Source organism: Tympanuchus pallidicinctus, unplaced genomic scaffold, assembly GCF_026119805.1.
Source record: "Tympanuchus pallidicinctus isolate F22 unplaced genomic scaffold, pur_lepc_1.0 scaffold24, whole genome shotgun sequence".
NCBI classification, from domain to species: Eukaryota; Metazoa; Chordata; class Aves; order Galliformes; family Phasianidae; genus Tympanuchus; species Tympanuchus pallidicinctus.
In genome coordinates, this window is record NW_026294741.1 from 9,338,349 (window position 1) to 9,359,640 (window position 21,292).

At 48.1% G+C, this 21,292-nt stretch overlaps 1 protein-coding gene across 1 annotated transcript in view; it reads left to right on the forward strand.

The window, feature by feature from the left end:
* Window positions 1-1,593: 1,593 nt before the first annotated feature.
* Window positions 1,594-21,292, forward strand: part of RNF43 (ring finger protein 43) — a 53,477-nt gene continuing 33,778 nt past the window's right edge. The window contains exon 1 of the mRNA XM_052688745.1: window positions 1,594-1,912. Within this exon, the coding sequence (XP_052544705.1) occupies window positions 1,676-1,912 (237 nt within the window). The 5' untranslated portion in view covers window positions 1,594-1,675. The remainder of the gene's footprint in view (window positions 1,913-21,292) is intronic.

Consider the following 21,292-nt stretch of genomic DNA (forward strand, 5'->3'; position numbering starts at 1 on the left):
GCGGGGCCGGGCCGGGCGGGGCGGGGCGGGCGCTCGGCTCCGCTCCACCCTCACTTTGTGTCAGCAGGTAGCAGCCCGCAGCCCCGCCGGGCGGCTACGACGGCCGCGCCGCTCCTCCGCCCTCCGCTGCCGCAGGCGCTGCCCCGGAGGAGCTCCCCCGCGGGATCCGTTCGCCTCCCGATGATGCCCGAACGGCCCGGCCGGGCTCCCCGCGGGACCGCGGCCGATGCTTCGGGCGCTGCCGCTCAAGGCGCGTAGAGCCGCCGTGCGGGACTCCCTCGGAAAGGCTCCGGCGCCGCTCCGTCCCCAGCGCTGCCCGCACGCGGAGCGCTCCGCCCCGAAGCCGCCCCGCGCACCTCCGCGCACCTCCGCCTCGCGCCGCCCCGTCGTGCAAAGATCTCCGCTTTAAACGACGCTCCGCGCTCTGTAGGGAAGGAAGAGAAGACCGCGAACACGCGGCATCAGGCGCGCCGTGTGCTTCAACCGCTGGAAGTAACTCTGGGGGTTCTGGGGATCCCGGTGCAGCAGCGCTGTGCTGTGCTGTGCTGTGCTGTGCTGTTCTATACTGCGCTGCCCAACAGGTTTGCAGATGATTCTTTATTTTTCAATCCCTTCTGAGCGCGCTCCCTGCCGTCCCGGCGGCGCGCCCCGTGTCGGCCCTCCAGGTGCGGAGGGCGCGTTGCTGTGACCCCTGGGCGGACCATGGGATTTGCCTCTGTGCTGCACGGGGCCTTCGATTGGGACCGTGCTGGACGCGCAGCTCCCGGAACTCGCGGCGTGAGAGCAACAGGAGACGCTGCGGCGCTGCGCTCCGTACCTGCCCCGCTCCGCGCTTAAGGGCTGACAGAGTTCGGGGCCTTTTCGGACGTTTCCCGGCAGCTATGGCTGGGAGCTTCGTGCTGTGACCGACCCGGGACCCGCAGCCGGAGTTGGACTGAGCAGGGAGTGCGGGGGGAGAGCCGGGGCTGCTCTGAATGAAGCATTTCTGGTGCGATGAGGATGGATGGGATCGCCCCGGGTTGGACGGGGACGGCGCAGTAGCAAACTTTTCTTTCTGCCGCAAATTCAAGAAGCACCCCGTGCACGGTTCTTAGCAAGGATCCCAGTAATCACAGGCGGCGTTCAGCGTGCCGAGTTCCGGCACGTGCTGGGAGGTTCCAGAGATGGGCGCGTTGGGCCCAGCGGGAGCCACACAGGAGCCACGGGGACACTGCGCCCATGCAGAGCCTTCCCCACTCCCCACGCTGCGGGGCTGAGCTCTGGGACCCCCCCTGCACCTGAACGGCCCCCTGCTTGCCACCTGCTCGGCCTTTTCTGCCACTCTCCCTGGATTTACTTTCTGCAGGACTGACTGGAAACAGGATTCTTTTTCGGAAGAAACTTCGGATTATTTTATTATTATTGTTATATAGAGAGAGAGATTTGATCAAAGTATGCTCCCAAGCTCCCAGCGGCCTCTGAGCACGTGGCACCGAGGAAGAGAAGCAGCGATGGCACGGAGCCGGGCAGCCGTGCAGTGAGCAGTCTGCTCCAAACTTCCCCCCGCCCGCCCTGCGTGCCCCCCACAGCCCCGCGCCCCCCGCACCCCCCGGAGCCCCGCGGCTGGGAGCAGGGCGAGGGCGCAGCGCGTCCCCAGCGGTATGCGTGGCCCGGGAACGCGGCCGCAGCTGGGAGCATGAGCGGTGGCCCCCAGCTGCAGCTGGCGGTCCTCTGGCCTTGGCTGCTGATGGCTTCTCTGCAGGCAGGGCTCGGCCGCACCGGGCCGGCGCTGGCGGCAGCCGTCGAGTCGGAGCGGGCAGCGGTGCAGAAGGCCATCATCAGGGTGATCCCGCTGAAGGTGGAGCCCATCGTGCTGGAGGGGGAGTTTGCCAGCGTGGCCGAGGTCACTCCCGCCGAGGGAAAGCTGCTCCAGGTAGGGGCAGCCGTGCTTCACCTGCGTCCTTCCATGCTCCCACCCTTCTCCTCACCCCTCTTCCTCTCCGTGCCTCCCAACTAACGTGGTTGGCTTTATGGCTGCACGCACAGGGCGGTTTTGACGCGAGCTGTCCACCGCTTTGCTCTGCGCCTTCCGTGGAAGCACAGAATCATTACAGTTGGAAGAGATCCCCAAATCCAAGCCTAAGCCATCCCACCGTGCCCATAGTCACGTCCCTCAGTGCCACATCCCCACAGCTCTGGAACACCTCTGGGGACGGTGACCATCACCTCCCTGGGCAGCCGTGCGGTGCAGGATTGCTCTTTCAGAGATATTCCTGCTACCCATCCTTCCCCTCCCCTTTGTGCTGCTGCTCTCTCACCGTGCTGTGCTTTCAGGCCCCGGTGCTTATGTAAGCGTGGGTCCTTCACTCTGCGTGCAGCAGTGTTAATTTTGGATGCGGCCGGTCGATTGCATGGAGATTATCACCTATCTTAATTGATGTTATAAAGCTGAGTATGTTGCTTGAGTCACATGTTGGGCACTGAGCATCTGACCAAAACATGGTTATTTTTACTGTGGGAAATCTATAAAACTTTGCTCACGTAGCTGGGTTCTGCTGCAGCCAGATACAGCTCCAGGTGTTGCCCAGCAGAAGCACTGACCCTGCTGGCTGTAGTCTGTCTGTAGTGCTGGAAGCTGAATTTCACCCATGCAGCGATGCCTCTGGGGTGTCACCACCGTGTGTGTTTCTCAGTGAAATGGATGCTGGTTTCTGCTCTTTGCTATGAAAGGAGAGCCTCTGGGCACCTTGCTGTGGATGCAGATGCTGTGAGCTCGGTGTCTGAGCTCTGTACTGCGATGGCCATTTGCTCATCAGCCACGTGCTTTACTCTTGGAAACCAAAACTGACAGAGCAGCCTGCGTTAACGTTGAAGGTTTTCCAGGCTTGGCTTTCGGAGTCTTAGTGAAGCTGATAACCTGCAGATTTAAATTAGAATCAGAAGTTTTGAGCAGGCCTTTGCAGGAGAAGAAATGCCACTGAGGCAGCCTTAGCACGGTCATGTGGCTGACAGTGAAAGCAGGTAATTGGTGACGTTTGTAGATCCTGCTCGCAGAGCCTTTTGAACTAATCGGAATGAAAGCGACGTTATAAAGTTATATTACCAGGGTAAAAACTATCTTGGACAAATGCTCTCAAGGTCCCGCCATGTTGTGAGGCAATGTCCAGGAAAGTCAATATTTATTCCTTACAAAAACTACAGTGGTGTTGCAACTGAGCGCAAAGTGTAGAGCGTGGACCTTTTCGGGACGAGGAGGCGATAACCTCTCCTGCGTGACGCTGGGCTGTTTGCAGCCAAACACGGCGATGCAAAACGTGCTTTTGTGTCACGTGCGGCCGCGGGAGCCCACCCTGAGCGCCCACCAGGGAGGGGTTGTCTGTGCTCAGCCACGAAACGCAGCGTTTGCTGAATGAACTTCATTCTTTAAAACCATCTTTGCAAGGAGAGGGGGTTGCAGAACGCTGTTCTCATCTGTTTGTTTTGTGTAGGCCCACGCTGATGTGTGTTGGGCTGGGGTCCTGATCCCTTGGGGAGATAAAGTCTGAGACTCAAAGGGGAATGGTTGAAAATAAGAAGTGAACAGGAGAAACTATTTCCAGTTCGCATTTGAACAGCGAGGTGCTAAATACACCCTGGGAACTCTTGTTTTGTGTGTGGTGGCCAGCATCCCACTCTTGCAAGGCTGTTACAGGGCGCGTGCTTCACTTTGATATCATTGGAAACCTCATTGGAAGTTTAGCCTGCTCACACATGCCATCATCGCTCCTTCTGTGTGTGCAACTCAGGCACCTGCAGTTACTGAACTAAGAAGCCTTGTTTATTTTGCGTTGGATTGGTCATCTTGGTCCTCACACACAGAATCACAGAATCACACAGAATTGTAGGGGTTGGAAGGGACCTCCAGAGATCATAGAGTCCAACCCCCCTGCCACAGCAGGTTCCCTGCACCAGGTCGCACAGGTGGGCATCCAGGCAGGTCTTGAACATCTCCAGAGAAGGAGACTCCACCACCTCCCTGGGCAGCCTGTTCCAGTGCTCCTCACCTCACTGTACAGAACTTGCGCACGTTGGTTCAGAACTTCCTATGCTGCAGTTTCCGGCCGTTTCCCCTTGTCCTTTCTCCACTCATCACTGAAAAGAGTCACACATCACACAGCGCACAGACTGCAGAGCTTAGAATGATGGAATCACAGCACGGTTAGGTTGGAAAGGACCTCACAGCCCCCCAGCCCCATCCTGCATGGGCTGGGTGCCCCCCAGCTCAGGCTGCCCACGGCCCATCCATGGCCTGGGGCGCCTCCAGCGATGGGAAACCCACGGCACTGGGCAGGTGGGATCATCTATGGAAGCTTACTGTGGTCACAGCATTCCGTTCACAGGAACCACCTTTAAAGCTGTTGTCCTTCTCCGCAGAGTGACCCCACCATGCCCACCTGCCCCAGCGCTCTGGGTCATCCCTGGGTCCCATTCTACAGCTCTGGGTCGCAGAGCAGTGGTGAAGTTGGAGCGTTGTGTTGGAGCCAGGCTCAGGGATGATGCAAAGCAAGAGGAATTTCTCAAGTAGGCAGAGCCACTTCAGGCTTTATAGTTCAAAAAACCAACAGCTTCGTTTTCTTTTAGAAGTCATCTTCCAGCTTGCTCAGAGCACGAGCTCTCTCGGCTATTGCATGCTGAGCTTTAACTGTTGCCTAGCAGAGGAGAAGTGGCACCGTGTGTGCGCTGGCAGTTTCCAGATGGCAGGAGGTGTGTGTCACGCTGTGATAGCCCGTGCCCAGGGAAGTCCCTGTATTCAAATTGTAGGAACCAAACCCTTCAGACCAGTGGGCCGTAAGGATCTTTGCTGTTGTGTTTGGATCTTTGCTACTGGGGATCCTGCAGCAGCAGGGGCTCAGTGTGCACTCAGATCGTGTTTTCAGATCAGCTCCCATCCATCGATTGCTAAGGCAGGTTCCACAACCTTTGCTTTTGATAATTTTGCTGTTGTGTACAAGGATGGTGCTGCTGGTAGGCACAGCGCAGCTGGGATTGGTAGAGTCAATCACAGAATGGTTTGCGTTGGAAGGGACCTCGTGGATCATCATGTTCCAAACCCGGTGCCACAGGCAGGACTGCAAACTGCTCCTGTGCTGGAGCTCTTTCTGGTTCTGCTGCTGATGTTTTGAGAATAACGTTGAAATGTTGAAAAAAGTCCCAAAAAAATAACATTTGAGAAGAGGTAAATAAAGTGCTGTCCTCACTGCAGGGAAGGCAACCCAGCTGTCCATCACCTCACACACCTGCGTGCAGGAAAAATCAGATAGCAGAAGTCCTACTTTATCACAAGTCTCCCAATACATCGTTTCCTTTCCAGACAGATTTAGCAGTTACATAGTTAGGTGATTGCATGAGAAAGCCAACTTTCATTTACCTTGTTTTGTGCGCATCGTTTTGGCTCATGACTGCAGAAGAAAAGCCTGACAGCAGAGGATGGGCTCCCCAAAGGCTCAGGGCCTTGGCAGGGCAGTGGTGGGGTGACTCCAACACCACCGTCCCAGAAGTGGAGAGCGTTTCCTATGTTGCAATGCACAGTGCTGTTGGGGAATTACAATGGCCTACTTAGCTGCTTGTAGAGGGTTGCACTCCCAGCCCATAAGAAGGTAAATATGTTAGTAGTCTTTATACACTACCAGCTCCTGGATCAACAAAAGGATGTTAAGTGCATAATGTTGACAGAGATCAAAGAAGTGGGAAAGTCTAACCAAATGATAATGGGGACTTAAATTACCTGTGAATAAGCTGGTCAGATAGCACAAAAAGAGTGAGTTCAAAGAGGCCATTTCTGCCTCTTGGAACAGCCAGTACTAGAGTACACAGAAGGATATTCTTGACTTAGTGTTAAGTAATGCACAAGAGCTAACTGGAGGCTGCAATAATTGAGCCACTTGTATTGACTGCGGTATGAAGAAATTCATTGTGTGAGTAGCCAACAGGAGAGCTCTGCCACCAGCTCTCAGAACTGGAACTGCAGAAAAGCGAAACAGACAGAATGGCTCCTACAGCTTGAGAGAAATGCCTCTGGGTGGGACGTAGATATGGCTCAAAAAGGTAAAAGTAGTCTTAGGAAAGGGACAGAGCCTTCGGTTACAAAGGCAGTTGTCACCCAGAGGATGTGCATTGGGCGACTGGAGTGGGTGATCTTGGCGGTCTTTTCCAACCTTGGTGATGCTGTCATTCTGTGACAGTGGTCAAGAAACTATTTGGGCCAGATGGATCTTTTGAAACGTGAGCATGAAGTATTAGTAGGGGATTGGCATGGTATGCACTGTAGGGTTGGTATAGTGTAAGTCATTGGCATTAACACAGTTGAAGCGTACCTGAAAGGTGAGCCATTGCAATCCACCTGCAGAGCTGAGCTTAGGAGCAATGCTTGGCCTTCCATGCTCCCTTGAGAGCAGGGGCAGTGTGGGCAGGGCAGGGGGCAGCCCCGAGGACGCCTGGCCACGCACCTCGTCCTGGAAGGAATCCCAGCAGCAAGTGGACGTTTCCCAAAGATAAGCTGGCGGCAGGGCTGTGGCTACAAAGGAGAATTTCTTTCCCTTCTGAACTTCCGTGGTGCTTTCTGCTGGGTGGGCATCGCATGCAGCTGATGAGAGGCCATTCCAAACTGCACATGAATTCGTTATTTCTCCATGGAAGCTTTCAGAACGATCCGAGCAATGCAGACCTTGCAAGCTTTGTGTCAGCAAAGAGGGCTCTGTTTCATTGGGATTGCTTTTAAACAAAAATTGGGACATACATTTTATGCATCGAATCTCTGTTTCTTACCATGTCTAGCACTCTCAGAATTGCTGGGGGCATTTCCCCCAAAGTCTTTTATTTCATCCAGAACCAAGAAAATTTTACATATTAAATGAGTACAGTGGAAAACCTGTGATGGAGTTTGGTTTTCAGATCCAGCTGTCTCTGGTATCATGAAACCCATATAGGGGGAATTGGCAGGAATCAAATACACAAAATGGAGGTTTGTAAGCAAGGTGGGTTTGTAAGCTGAGCATCTGCTCACGTAGCACTCTCTGCAAATGCTAAGCACTGATAGAAGAGATCCTCTCTGTGCGTTCAGTTTTAGTAACATCACTGCAGAGTGCCTTACCTGGTTCTGGTACCCAGCTACAAAGGATGTGGTTAAGATGTGTTGAAAGAAGCTCTAGGAGGAGCCACAGAAATGATCCCAACTGCAGAATGTGCTGCTTAAGGAACTCAACTCTTTTCATCTTTTTCAGATCACAGAATGATGAGTGCTGTAGATGTGTGTGCATTTATCTGTTTCTATGTAGGGATGCCTATAAGGGAAAGGTGAGAGCAGCCTAACAGTGACACAGGCTGATCTGGTAGCTGAAAACTTTCAATAGAGTACTGGTGTTACATGGACAGTTATCTCAAAAGTCTTAGATAAAGCAGATAGATTTCTCACTGTAATACAAGGGCTGCTCCGAAAGTAATGTCTTCTATTTTGTGGTGTCAGCCCACAGTGTCTGAGGTGGATGTTGGTGGTGCAGCAGCAGAGGCTGAAACTTCCCACCAATATTCCATTGCATTTTGTGACAGACGGTAGCAGAGAGGCAGTCTGACATGGAAGCAAAGGTATGCAATGAATTCCTCCATGCAGAAGAAATGGTACCCATTGACATTCATTGATGCTTGCTGAGTTGATGGAGACCAACTGGTGCATGTGAGCACAGTGAGGGGTGGCTGGAGCGTTTCAGCAGTGGTGACAGTGCCATGAAAGGTGAGTGTCACGTTCTGGACGACCGTGCACAGCTGTCACATCACCAAATGAAGAGCATCTCAGTCAGCTCAGCTGCACACACTGACGGATTGCGATCGGGGAGCTGTGCACAGAGCTGAGTGTTGGCTTCAGTGCATCAGAAACAGTGGTGGCAATGCTGGAATATCACAGAGTTTGCACCAGGTGGGTCCCACAAATGCTCACACAGGGACAGAAAGAACCATACGCAGGTTTGTCAAATCTATTGAACCATTGAGGCCGAAGGTAACAGTTTCCTGGAATGCAGGATTACCAGTGATGAGAGCTGGAGTCAGAGCAGCCCTCCATGGAGTGGTGACATGAGTTCCCCACTGCAGGAAAAGTTGAAGACGCAGCCTTCCGTGGGTAAAGCGATGTGCCCTGTCTTCTGAGGTAGCAAGGGGAGATCCTTTTGGATTTCCTGGGACCCAGACGAACCATCAACTCTGCTGCAATGCAATGCTGACTGAGAGAAGGCTTGAGCTTCCAGAATCAGGTGAGAGAAGAAGACAACACGGTAACACCAGGCCTCAAACCAGGCTCAAGACCACAGAGCGGCGTTGCCAGTCTTGTGGGGTCTGTCCCACCACACTCACTGTATAGTCCAGATTTGGCACCTTTTGGCTTCCATTTGTTCAGGACAGTGAAAGAAGAACTGCATGGGCAACATTTCCTAACAACAGCACTGTCCTGTAGCTGAGAATTTGCTCTATCAAATAGTGTTATTGTGCTTTTTGTATCTGTTGTTTCCGTGGCAGTAAATAGGAGGCGTTACTTTCAGAGCAACCTACATATAGTTAGTGGTTATAGTAAGTTACCAGGGGAAATTTTGATTTTCTCTCAATTCTAAAGCCTCAAAAAGAGGTTAGACATGGGCAGGAGGACCGGAGGCACAAGTGGCCTGGATGCTCATGGTGATCAGTTCTTGTCTTGGGGCTCCGTGATTTTTTGAAAATATCTGTTTATTTTTCCTGTATTTCACAGCCACAGAGAACAGAAAGTGTTGTGCAGCCTTTCATTCGCCCGTAACACTTTCTGTCTGCACTGAGGAGCTGTAATCACATCTCATGCTTCACAGCTCCTGGCTTGATGCCCGCATGGGTCAGGAGGGAACTTTTCTCTCTCCCTCCGTGCAGAGTTGTCCAAGAGCAGTTCTGGGACATTTCCACCTCTTTGGGAGCACCAGGGATTGGCCGTGCCTGAAAACAAGATGCTACAACATGCTGTTGGTATTCAAGGTAGTAGAGAGAATATCTTTTTGCACATGCTTTGGCTGTATGCAGTGCTCCCAGGCACAAGATAGAGCAGATTGCCAGATTGGAGGTGGGAGTCCCTTTTTCCACACCACCACCCCACTCAGATTATCAGAAACTTTGGGTGCATACCATCTTCTCTTGCATTTTGAGACATGAATCATTCTAGCCTTCTCACCCTAGCCCTAAAGGGACTAGCTAAAGGCGTTAGTGGCCCTGTGATTTCTCTTTTGTTCAGCAATTTGGCCTCCAGATGGGTTAATCTAATGTGCATCACAGTGCTCAGTGTCAGGACAGCTGCAGAAGTGTCATATGCATGCATTCTGTCTAGGTAGTTAAATTCTTATTTGGCTGTAAACTCTGGAACAAATGTAAAGGTTTTCTATAAAGCTTGGTTGTGATCTCTTAATTTACAGTACAAGTAAAACATTTTAGGGATTAAACTCACTATGGCTTTGCCAAAAGATATGTGAATTCTAGTTCAAAATTACATGAAACAACAGAACTTAGACACCCACTTCCAAAGCACTTCAGCATCTGTTGTTCCATGGGGTCTTTGTTCAGCTGGGTGGATTTGCATGAGTTTTCTTGTGCATCACTGCAGAAACCAGGAGAGAAAGATTGGATTTGGGTATGGGAGATGAAGAGATGTTAGCGCTGCTGCAGACATGAGGCAGTTCTCCCTGCAAGTTCCTTGAAGTCCCATAGTGGAGCAGAGAAGCTCCAGTGAAGACACAGGCTGAGGAAAGATTCCTGAAGAGACGAAAAAGAGTTTCCTCTCTCCCACTTGCCGTGCCTTGGTTACTGCTTTATTCCTGCTGTGGGTGCAAGTATGTTCCTAAATGCCAGCACCAGAGGTGTCTGTCCAGATATCGCCCTATTGCCACAGTTGGTGTCTCTGTCCTGTCTGTTGCTTTCTTTTCATCTGTTCTCATTCATACAAACCCATAAGCTTAAAGCCATCCCAGTTCACAGAGTCCCAGTCAGCTGTTCTTTCTACTCGCCTGCTTTCTGGATTTGTTTTTACCTTTCTTCCTAATGTTTTCATCTCACTTTTTGCTCAGAACAACTTTTTCGTTATTTCCCTGGATCACTTCCTCATCGCTACCAGTACATAAAACTGCAAACGTGTTTGGTTCCTGCAAGGGTGCTGAGAGAAGCCAGTACGTCTTCCCCAGCTGGATTGTAGTTCACAAAGGAGAGCTACATAAGATTGAGCGAGCTTGTTAAAAAGGACCTAAGAAGGCAAGTAAGGGTTACCTGCTGACAGCTGGCTTGAAGATATTTAGGGCACTGCAGTAGGAAGGAGTTAAGATCAAATGTACCTCTCAAGAAATACCTGAAAAATGGTGAAACGAGATCTGCTGTACCTAAACATAAGGGTAAGAAGGCATGTGAAAGAACCCTGGAAAAAAAAAAGAGAGGCATAAAATGAGTAGAAGAGGAAGGGTCGTTCTAGCTTCTAACAAGCTAAAAATATGTAAAACATAATGAAAAGAGCTGGGAGAACAAAACCTATTTGCGAATGATAGAATGACTAATAATAGATTCCCTTCAGTCACATCAGAGGCATAAAGCTTGCCAGACCATCTGTAGGACCTGTGCTGAAGTATAAAAGATGCGCTCAGGGCAGCAGAAAAATGAATGCAATTCCTTTTGTGCTTTCATCTGTCTTGAGCTGAAATGTCTGTGGATGAGATAACGATGCAGATAGGCAAAATTAGCATTCTCAGTCAGGAGGTATTCACCCAAGAATTGAGGAGGATGAAATAGCTGAACTATTAACTATGTTAATAGACTTGTATTTAAAACCACTGGAAGGTGGCTGATGTGATACCAGCTTTTCTACAAGCTCCGTCCTGACCAGCGTGCTGTAAAATCCACATGCAGTAAGTTGCCAGGAACTGTAAGAATAATAAGGGAGCAGAAGGTCCAGCTGAGTTCCCAAAATGCCCTCAACGAAGGAAACTCAGATGTGGAATAAGAAGAATACTGATTAAATGATTATGAGAAGATGGATAACAGTACAGTACATGTTGTCATGGAAATCAGTAGGTGGATCTGTTTAAAAAAATAATAATAAAAAGCTTCTTATCCAAAACTTTGGTCCAAAACGTGAAATCATAGAATACAGAATAACTTTCCATAGAACACGGGAAGCAGATGGAAAAAGCTGATAGAAGTTGAGTGCTTGGGAGTGTTTGAGAGCTTTCTAATCCATTAACTTGTCTGAAGTAATGAAGGTAAGGACCAGGTAGGAGATGTTGCAAAAGACCCCACGGAACTGTAAGAAGGTGCACACAGGAAAGCAGTCATCACTCTGCATTAAGGCAGTGGGTTCAAAGAGGTCCATTACCACCTATAAACTATGTCTTGTTAATTCAATAGATTGTTCCGTGCAAGTGTCAGCATAGTGCTTGGTGGCTGTCAAGAAGATCACGGGGGGAATGGAATGAGGAGGGTACAGATCCATGGTGCGGCCACGTGTGCAGTGGTGCGTGAGGTTCTGTTCCTCACAGCACTAACATGCTGTAGCAGTGTCGGATGTATTTCATACCAGGAACAGCTAACTGGATTGATACTCTTCTGGCTGGAAAAGAGGCAGCCCAGGGGTGATATGAAGATCCACAGTCATGAATAGGGGTTGACTGTCAGTCTCTTTCAGTAGGAAAGCAGTGGGGCAGCATGTGAAGCTGCTTGGATGGGTTCAAAAGGAACAAAAAATGCTGCTTTGTACACCTGTGCAATTCCTTGCTGCAGGAACTGCTTTTGGATGCTAAAAGTTTACAGAAGTTCAAAACCTTCTGGCAGTAACAGATGGGAGAGGATTCCATTGATGGCTATTAAATATTAAATAACAACTATCAGTTTTGTCTCAAGAAAGTCTACAAAATGCAGCTTGCAGGAGGCTTGGAGATTGTTTTGAGGAGAAGCCCTACGTGCTTGTCCTGCTCTTACGCTCTTCATCAGGAACCAATTGTTGACAGCTCTCAAAGCAAACATCAGGGGCTCGGTGGTCTTTTGTTCTGAAGCCACACTGCTGTTCCTGTGTTCTTCAGGCAATAAGCCCAACACCATCAGCAGCAGCCCTTCCACTCAACCTTGTGCTCTGTTTGGGCAGATGTCTGAGGAAAGCTGCAATACATGCTTCCTTCTCCCACAGACTGTGGGCTCAACTGTTTGCTCACTCAGAAGGTGCCATGCAGTTCCTTAGGATCCCTTACTACAAATCCCCTCAACATACGGCTTTCAGCTGTGCCCTTAAGCTGCATTTGATGCCCTTGATACTTTGGCCATTGTATCATCCTGGGCATATGCTGAGTCTGTAACCAGGGGACTCACTTCTTCCTCCTGGTTCTGCCACTGAAGTCTATTCTCTACCATACTGATGTTCTCACTTCTGGGCACAGATTATCTGCCCAGCTGTTACTGATGCCCCACCATTGCCAGGGAGCAAGAATCAGGTGTGTTCTGTTTGATTTTGTAGCTTTCTGCCCTTTTGAGGAGCTTTTGTCTCAAGGTGCTGCTGTGGCAGGTGAGGTAATTCCTTGCCTTGGAGTGAATCCCAGTAACCCAAGAACATCGAGTATTTGGTCACCATGGAGACCCGTTGGTGTGTTGAAGTCAAAAACAGTTTCAAGCCCTTGCCAGGCACACAACTTGCTTTCATTTCAAGCTCTTCATGGTCGGATTATGTCAAGATATTCTGAGGTCTTGTCCTTTCTGTTGGAAGCCATGGAGCTAGAATCCAGTGCGTGTGGTGGCAACCCAGCTGTCAGGAATGCTGAATATAACAGTAGTAGAAAATCATTTCAGGCAGCAAGTGAGAAATGTGGGATAATGTATGCTGAGACAGCTTGCAGAAGCTAGAGGCTTTGCAAAATTTGCTTTTTTCTTGAAGGCTTAATTGATCAGAGACCCTCTTCCCCTGGGAGCCTCCTGGAAGGTAAAGGCAGATTGTCCTGCACGCTTCAGTCTGCCTTGCACAGGCTGTGGTAATTCTAAAGCCAGAGTTATCAGTGTGACACCCAGGAGCTTGTCCATCCTCCAGATCAGCTCGCACAGAAGTCAGTCCATTCTCTGGATGCCCAACTCATGATTCTGGTGCTCGATAACCTGATATCAGAAGACTCTTCAGCCTTGTTTCGCTACCTAAGACCTGTGTTTCAGTGGTTCTGGATTGTTCACTCGCACTAATGAGCAGTAACGTGTGAATTACATCAGTGCAGATACCTGAGCAAGCATCTTCAGTTTTCTTTGGCCCCTAGAATTTTGTATGAAGCTGCGGTAAAAGAGTGTTGAGCTCTGTCCCAGCTTGGAGCCTTGCACGGGGCCTCACAGTCCAGACAGCGCAATAAAATGAGCCTGTGGCATCTTGCTGATCTCTAACCATGTTCTTCAACGTGATTTTTCTGGTAGCAAGAAGTTCTGCCAGAGGATGAGAAAGACCCTCCTGCTAAATGTCTGACATCCACTGTCTTTTGGCCTCCTTCCCAAGATAGTTTTTTTTTCTCTTCCTGAGGTCCTATCTGTGTTTCAGTGGAGCCAGAAAACAACCCTTCATTCCCCCCAGACCTTCAGGGACAGCGGCACGTTTCTTCAGACACTGATGTCAAGCAGGCTATCTGTTTTCTATCTGTGCAGAACCAAACTTATCAGGTAGCCTCAGTTCATTTGTGTCATGAACTAGGAGATACAGAAGTACAGTGATACTGGTAATTGCATAACTATCGCATCTGGAGATGTGAGGATACCATCTAAACGTTTGTGCCTCCGGCTGTCATTAAGTTCCATCAAAGGTCAAATTGTATAAAAGCCTCTGTAGAGTAGAGAATGGCTCCATTCTTGACACCTGCAGAGCTGTTGTGGAGTTCCATGAAGCTCTGAATCACTGCAGATGCTTCCAGGACTTATGCCAAGCAGTGAAGCAGATTGTGGTTTGCAGACTGCTCTGTAATACTTGAGACGCCCAGCTGCCCTTATCTGCGTGTGGGGAGAGACAGATGGGGAATTACTGCTTGGAGTTACCTTCAGAATATGCATATGGACTGTCAACTGAAGAAGAAAAGAAGATAACTTGATCGTCTTTGGGTTGTTTTGAGATCTGCAGTGAAAATCTACACCGACTGCTTTCTGTGCTTCCACTGAAGTCTTGTGGTTGGGACAAGTTGCAGGCTGTATATCCTTGCTTACTGAATATGTGCATATTAACAATGTGAACCTCAAAGAAGAGTGCTTAATCGTGGTAAACCTCTTGTTTTTTTCTCCTTCTATGCCAGTAATCTGACCCTCATGCCCTGTTTGTGAGGGGGAAAAAAAAGTGGAATTAAACCTGAGTTGTATATGGATGGATATTCTGGAAGAGGTGTAGGGAGACCTTATCGCAGCATCCTCAGAGGAGACTGTGATGAGGTTGGGGGTTGGTCTCTGCTCCCATATAACAGTGATGAGACGAAAGGTAATGGCCTTGAGTTGCTCCAGGGCAGGTTCAGGTAGGATACTGGGATGAATTTCTGCTCCAAAAAGAGGTGAGGTATTGGCAGAGCTGCCCACTGGGGTGCTGGGGTCACCGGCCCGGGAGGTTCCAGATCCATGGAGATGTGGCACTGAGGGCCGTGGGCAGTGGGCAGGGTGCGGTGGGATTGGACTTGGGGATCTTCAGGGCCAGGCTGGATGTGGCTCTGGGCAGCCTGGTCTGGTGGCTGGTGACCCTGCACACAGCAGGGGGTTGGAATCAGATGAGCACTGTGCTCCTTTGCAACCCAGGCCATTCTGTGATTCTATGATCTTAGAGGTCTTTTCCAATCATAACGATTCTGTGATTCACTGATTATGGTTTGAGTAAACAAGATGAATGCAAACATTGAGCAGTCTGATGTTTCCACGAAGGCAAGCTTCCTTACGTTTATTTAATATTGCTGACTTCGAGAGATTTTAATATCTTACAAACTCTGCTTAAGCATCTATGTGAACATGGATTTAAGTAGGCAGGCTGAATAACTGTAGATGTTTTATTAAATGAGAATATCCCTATGCTTCTCTGAAGTTTATATAGGACTTAAGAAGTCCTGAAGAACCTAAGTGAAAGCTGCCGACAGTTTTTATTTTTGGCCATTTTTATGTTAGAGCAGATTTGAAAGGAAGTGAAGAAGATTTTTGCCTGTGGCCTGGTGGAAAGATCCCATTTATCTACAGAAGTCAGCAGCAGTCTTGTTATCTCTTGGCCATATGAAGCAGTCATTCTTTGTAGAGTTAGTTAAGGATTTAGCACGTCTTCTTCAGGAACAGTTTTCGTGCAGTGTTCATGTTTTATTTTCAGGGCTCCTCACAAGTTTGCACTTACCAGTCTCTTTACAGTTTCTCATTTGTAAGCGGAGCAGCAAAATCAGTGAGTACCCAAATCACTGCTGTTTCGGAGCAGTGTGTCTGAGATGATGAAATACCAAGTGACTGCGCTATGAGTCTGCAGGCACTGGAAGGGTTTTCACAGCCATGTCACTGTACGCGTCCCCATGTTGTCCTTTTCTCTAGGCCTGTAGCATTAGCCCTTGTCAAAGGGAGACAGACTTTCCGTTTGATCCAGTAAAGCCACTTCTGGGATCTGAAATCTCCTCTGGACCGTAGCCAGAGGATCACAATTGACCTTTTGACCATGATAGCACACACTGACAATATATGCTCATTTGCTCATTAGTCATGATATTGTCCTTTCCTTGACCTTTGTTTCCTTTCAGATCCAGGGAAACTATTCCATCATCCTTTGAGTATCTCCTGAGCTCTTGGTTTGGCATTACATTGGTGTTGGTGACTTTGTATCCGGCCATCCTTCAGTGCCCACTGTTCCCATGCTCACAAGACATCAGAGCCAGCACCAGGCCTGGTTTTTGTCATTACTGATGGTGGTGCGTGACTTTGTGTTATATCTAGAGCAAAGTTGCTTGAAATAGCTTTCTCTGAAGCTGATAAAGTGGAATGGAGCTCAGCCATTCTGGGTGATTCTTCCTATTATGCCTCACCTGTAGCTCCTGAGCACATAAAGGTCCATCTGTATAAATGTTTGAAGCCTTGCTATTTTGTCTACCTGAACAATAAAAAAGAGCACCTCTGCTGTTCCATCAAGTTTCCCTTTCTCTCTTCAGTAGGAAAATGAAAAACACTGATGTGAAAACCTAACTGAAACATCATATTTATGATTTTTTTTCTGCTCTTGTTACACTTAACTGGCCGAGCCCAGCTGAATTAGTGTTCATCAGTGTTCATCTGACCTTCTGATGAAGGCTTGAAGTATAGAAATCATAGTTTTAAAACAAAAATGTCGTCCGCTAGGAAAAAGAAAAAACCAAGCTTGTTTGAATCAGTCAAGTCTATAGAAGACATTAGCTAGCAATGACACAGAGAGAGTTCTGAGGTTCAAAGCAGTAGCTTTCATCTTTAAATGTTGTGTTTTGCCGGAGCTCAGCGCAGTGTGAGGAATTCAGCTGTCTTCCAGATATGCTTACAGGGAAAATACATCTGTCGTTTCAGCTCAACCTGTAAGCTGCGCCTTTGGTTTCTCTTAGTTTCACTGTTTTGTTTTGCTTTGTTTGCCACTGTGTTTTAACAAGATAAGCATCTCCGTGCATTTCCCCTTCATTTTAGTAATTGCCTTCTCTAGTGACCATTTCCTTTGCACTTTCATTCATTTATTGTAAGATCTGGGTGTACAGCCCACATACACGTGAGTGTAGAGCCCTGAATTAACCATACTGTCATACAAAGCAGTTCATTAAAAGCCCCTCAGATCATCAAATGGAAAAATGTATTAGACACAAAGACACAGCCAGACAGCTGGAAATGAGGCATCATCGGACACTGAGATGTGAGATGAGGTTGTTTTGGGCTTTTTCAGCCCTCCTGGAATTCAGTGCAGGTATCGCATCCCGGTTTTGGTTGTGCAGAGCAATACTGAAAAAGAGATAGGTTTGATTATTTGTGATTCAGGATGTAGAGGAGTTTATGACTAAAGCACCACGTGAAACGAACTGGGAAGCGATTTTGTTTCTTGAAGCCATATTTCATAGAAAGTGGTGCTTATCAGGCATTCAGTTACATTCTGCATCCTCAGCTCATTGCAGTGATCTTGTCTGATAAGAAAATACGTAGAAAACGGTAATGCAGTCTCATCAAGAACTGAGGAGATGAATACCTTGTAGTAACATAAGAATTAAATGTACTTTTGCCCGCCGACTGGAAGTTCAGGATCAAATGAGAAACCAGGGCTGTAAATTTGGATAACTGAACAAAAGTCAAGTTGATAATGTCTCTTCTCTTTCATATTGCCTGGTTGTACCATTTCAGCCTTAGTCAGTGCTCAGTCACTGTTGATATATATAGTGCTCTCTGGAGCCAACTGGGTACAGTTCATGGCATTCTTCTTTCCTCCAAGGTGCACCGTGTTCGTGCAAGCGTGCTGGAAAGGGAGGTGAACAGGAATGAGCTGAACCATGTGGTAGATGGCAGAGGAATGACTGCTGTGCCGATTTTAGGGCCTGCCACGGAGATATGATGATAACAGCCTTGCTGGACTGCCTGGTTGGTTTAATTATTTGTCATACAGGCCTGTGGCCTGGTTTAAAGGAAGTGTGAAATGCTGAGTCAAAAGTTTTATTTCTTGTGGGCTCTCCCACATCCATTTATTGTCGTGTTAGATGGCACCGAGCCTCTTCTGTCAGCACACTGGGCAGCATGGATACCTGCAAAAGGTGACTTTGTTGGTTTTCAGAGATCAGCTCTATCGTATTTGTCAGAGAGCAGTAAGTCAAGGATGTCTTTACCTAGAAATGAAAGGTCAGGCTCTGTGATAATGCTTATTTCTTGAGGGAATCCAGCCCACGCTGTGAGCAGCCTCCAAAATGGCTGTGCAGATGAGTTTTACCCCTTTTCTGCAAAGCCACTGCAGAGAACTGGGACTTCTGGGGATCGACTGCCATAGCACAGTGCAGGCTGCTATCACAGGGCTCGTGAACTGTGTGTTACAAGCACCCAGAGCTGCTTTTTCTGTTGTCTGTAAAGGGAGGAGAGGCAGCTTGCTCAGCAGCACATCAGCCACATACACATATGTGATCACTGCCTGACGTTAACTGAAAGAATTCTTCATTGGAATGGCCTTGCTACAGGCAGAGGAGTTTTGCTACATCTTCAGGCAAAGATATTTTTTCTTAAAGCATGGGGAAGAGCTGCTCTCCCTGCCCAGTAGAAGAAAAAGATGAAGGTCGGGGTAATCCCCCAGATCCAAGTAGGAAATAGCTGAGTATGGTGTGGAAATTGCATACAGGCAACTGAGTTATTAGCCCAAATGGCTCACACCCACATGGCTTTCGTGGTCTCTTACGCCTCCACGTCATCTTTCATCAGGGAAAGATTCGGGAATCTGGGCCTGTGAAAAGTCTTATTTTTGTTGGCTTTGTTGTTCTGTTTAATTATTCGATGTTTCTGTTCTTTACAACATACAAAATTGTACAAAACTGTGTCCTATTTTGGGTGGAGCACCCTAGGCTCTTATAAACAGGCCATTCCTTGCCTTGTTGCTACCTGTGCATATTCTCCTGCTACATTTGCCATATAACCATCGTATTTCTCCATATAATAAGATAGGATGGCCATTACTGGGTGCACCTTTTGGTTGTGGGTTTATCCCTACAACCATGTTTGCTTTCTCAGGTAGTGCAGAGTATTTGATGCGCTGGAACACATTCCAGAATGATCTCGGGATCCTTTCTGAGTTTAGTTGGCCATTTTAAAGCTTGCCATTTCATCCTCACTATCAGTATGATTGTTTCCAGGCACGTCGCCGAACTTCTTCAGCTCTCATTTTCTCACACAGTGATGTGAGCAGCAGTTATGTGTACAGCTGATCCTACTTGACGGCTCCTTGCTGTTGAAAAGAAGCGACCTTGCTCTTCTCTAATGCCTTCTTTCCCCCACGGCTGCCTTTCATGGGATGGCTGTTCCCTTCCTCACTCCAGTTCCAATGCCCTAAGACCCTTCCCCAAACTTGTCATGAAAACTGCAGAAAATGATCAGCATTTTTGCTAGGTCCTTTGCTGATGTTTTCATGAGTTAAGCGAGCTCGAAGCAAAGTCAAGCGTGGAGTGAACAGCAGGGGAGACGTGGCCAGGAGCAGGGCTGGAGGTGGGCATGGGAGGGGAGCTGTCAGCATGCTGCTGCTCATTAGAGCACACCAAGCAGCCTGAGATCCTTCTTTCAGGTCTTCACAATCAGCTTTAGAGTGGCTAATTCAAAACAAAAATATAGTTTCATCTGCAAATGTTGTCACCTCATTCATTTACCCTTTCCCAAGTAATTTATGAATATGCTGAAATGCTCTGCATGGGAACTTCCTGGCTTCCTCTGTAGTGAACCATGATGCAAACAATTCATTTAGCTTTTTTGCAAATATTTTTTGAGTGCATCTTTCATTCCCTACATTACTTGTTAGCCACAGAAACTCACTAATAGGCTTCCTTCTCCTGATGTGCTGAAAAAGGCTTCTTTGTTTGTACATAGGCCACTAGCATGTTTTTCCCTTTTGACCAGCCTGCTTGCCAGGATTGTAGTCTTTTCTGCTCATCATTAGGATGCAAGTTCCACTTTCCAAAGGTTGTCTTTTCCTCCTGCTATTCCCTTACTGTTCACTGTTGGGCTTTTGGGGTTGGTTCTTTTGCCCACTGGTGTACGCTTACTTCAAGGCTTTAATAAGATATCTCTTATTAAAGAGATCTTGTGTCACCTGGAAACATTTTATCTTTTTCACTGACTTTCTAAAATGCCTTTTTACCTACTTTCCTCATTCTTAGAATTTTTCATGGTTAGAGTTTTGTTTTTTTTAACTAATTTTTAATTTTCCTGTCCTGTGAACATAAGTATACGCATTGCAGGACGAATCTTTGGTATTTCTGTCTTACACCAGACCCCTGTGAACCGTGTAGGATTGTGTAACTTCCTTTCCTTAGGTTTCCTAGATGCTTATGAAATTTATACTCTAATTTTAGAGCAGGCAATTTGTTTTACCCATCTTGACTTTCAAGTTTGGATTCTGTGTACGGTATATGTAGATACAGATGCTACATATATATGTAGATATGTGGACACACACCTGTATACGTACAGTAAAAGATACACATTTACTGATGCACGTTGCATTCTTACATGACAGATATCAGGTTAATATCCCATTTTCAGGTGCAGGAATTAAGAGACAAAGCTTAAATCCAGATTCCAGCTCTGAGTGCATAATGCCTGACACACAGAGGTACGTTTGGAATCTGGAAGAGCAGTGTGCTTTTTAGCTGCTCGAGCAGGGGAGTGTTGAGTGCTCTGCACTGCCTTTTGAAACTGTAATGAATTGGAAAATGTTCCTTTAAGTTACTAGCCCAGAGCTAGGCACAGAGGCAGAGCTTGAATCAGGTACAGACGAAGGCACCGATCGAATGTCTGCAGTACTTAATCTCTGCAAATGTTAATAAAAGTATTAAGCAGGCAACATGTTTCCTCTTGTTTTGTTATGGTTGAATTTCATATGCAGACAGCATGCCACAAACCTCATTTTCCCTTGCCGTCCCTTCACACCAGCAGCAGCTTTCCCGAGCCCCAGGCACCACAAGCTCTGACTCATTTACTTAATATTCCTCTAATGAAACTGCCCAGAGCTCTGGACCTATTCTCCTCCAAAACAATCTTTCTCCTCCCTATTTTTCCACACCCTGTGCTTTCTTCTCAGCTCCTGTCACATTCCACATCAGTCTCTTGCTGAGCCTCCTGGAGCAGACCTTAGACCTTCCCTTGCTCCCATCCCCTTCCTGCCCGGCTCCTCTGAGCCCTGCCAGCCCGGCTGCGGGGATCAGCTGCTCCAATATCTACAGGCTGCTGTTGTGCAGTGAGAGGGCATGGATGAACCAAGTGGCTTATGGTGGAACTGGGAGGGTGAGGAGCAAGCAGGGGTTTCTTCAGGTGCAGTGCAGCGGGGCAGTGTAAAGTGAGAAGGGAAAGGTTCTATGCCCTCTGTGGTTCCACATGGAAAGGACAGGAAAAGCAGAAATGGCTGCAATTAGCTGGTGAAGAAATCCCTGTCTGTCTGCAGAGCTGTAGGTGCTGGGATGAGCAGAGCCCCAGCATGTGGGACAGTCACCTGCAATAGTCTGAGTCCAGCCATTGTAACACCTTTCCAGATGTGCAGAGGTGCACATTACAGCCTGAAATTCACAGACTGAGACGCGATGAAGGTGCCTGAAAACCCAGG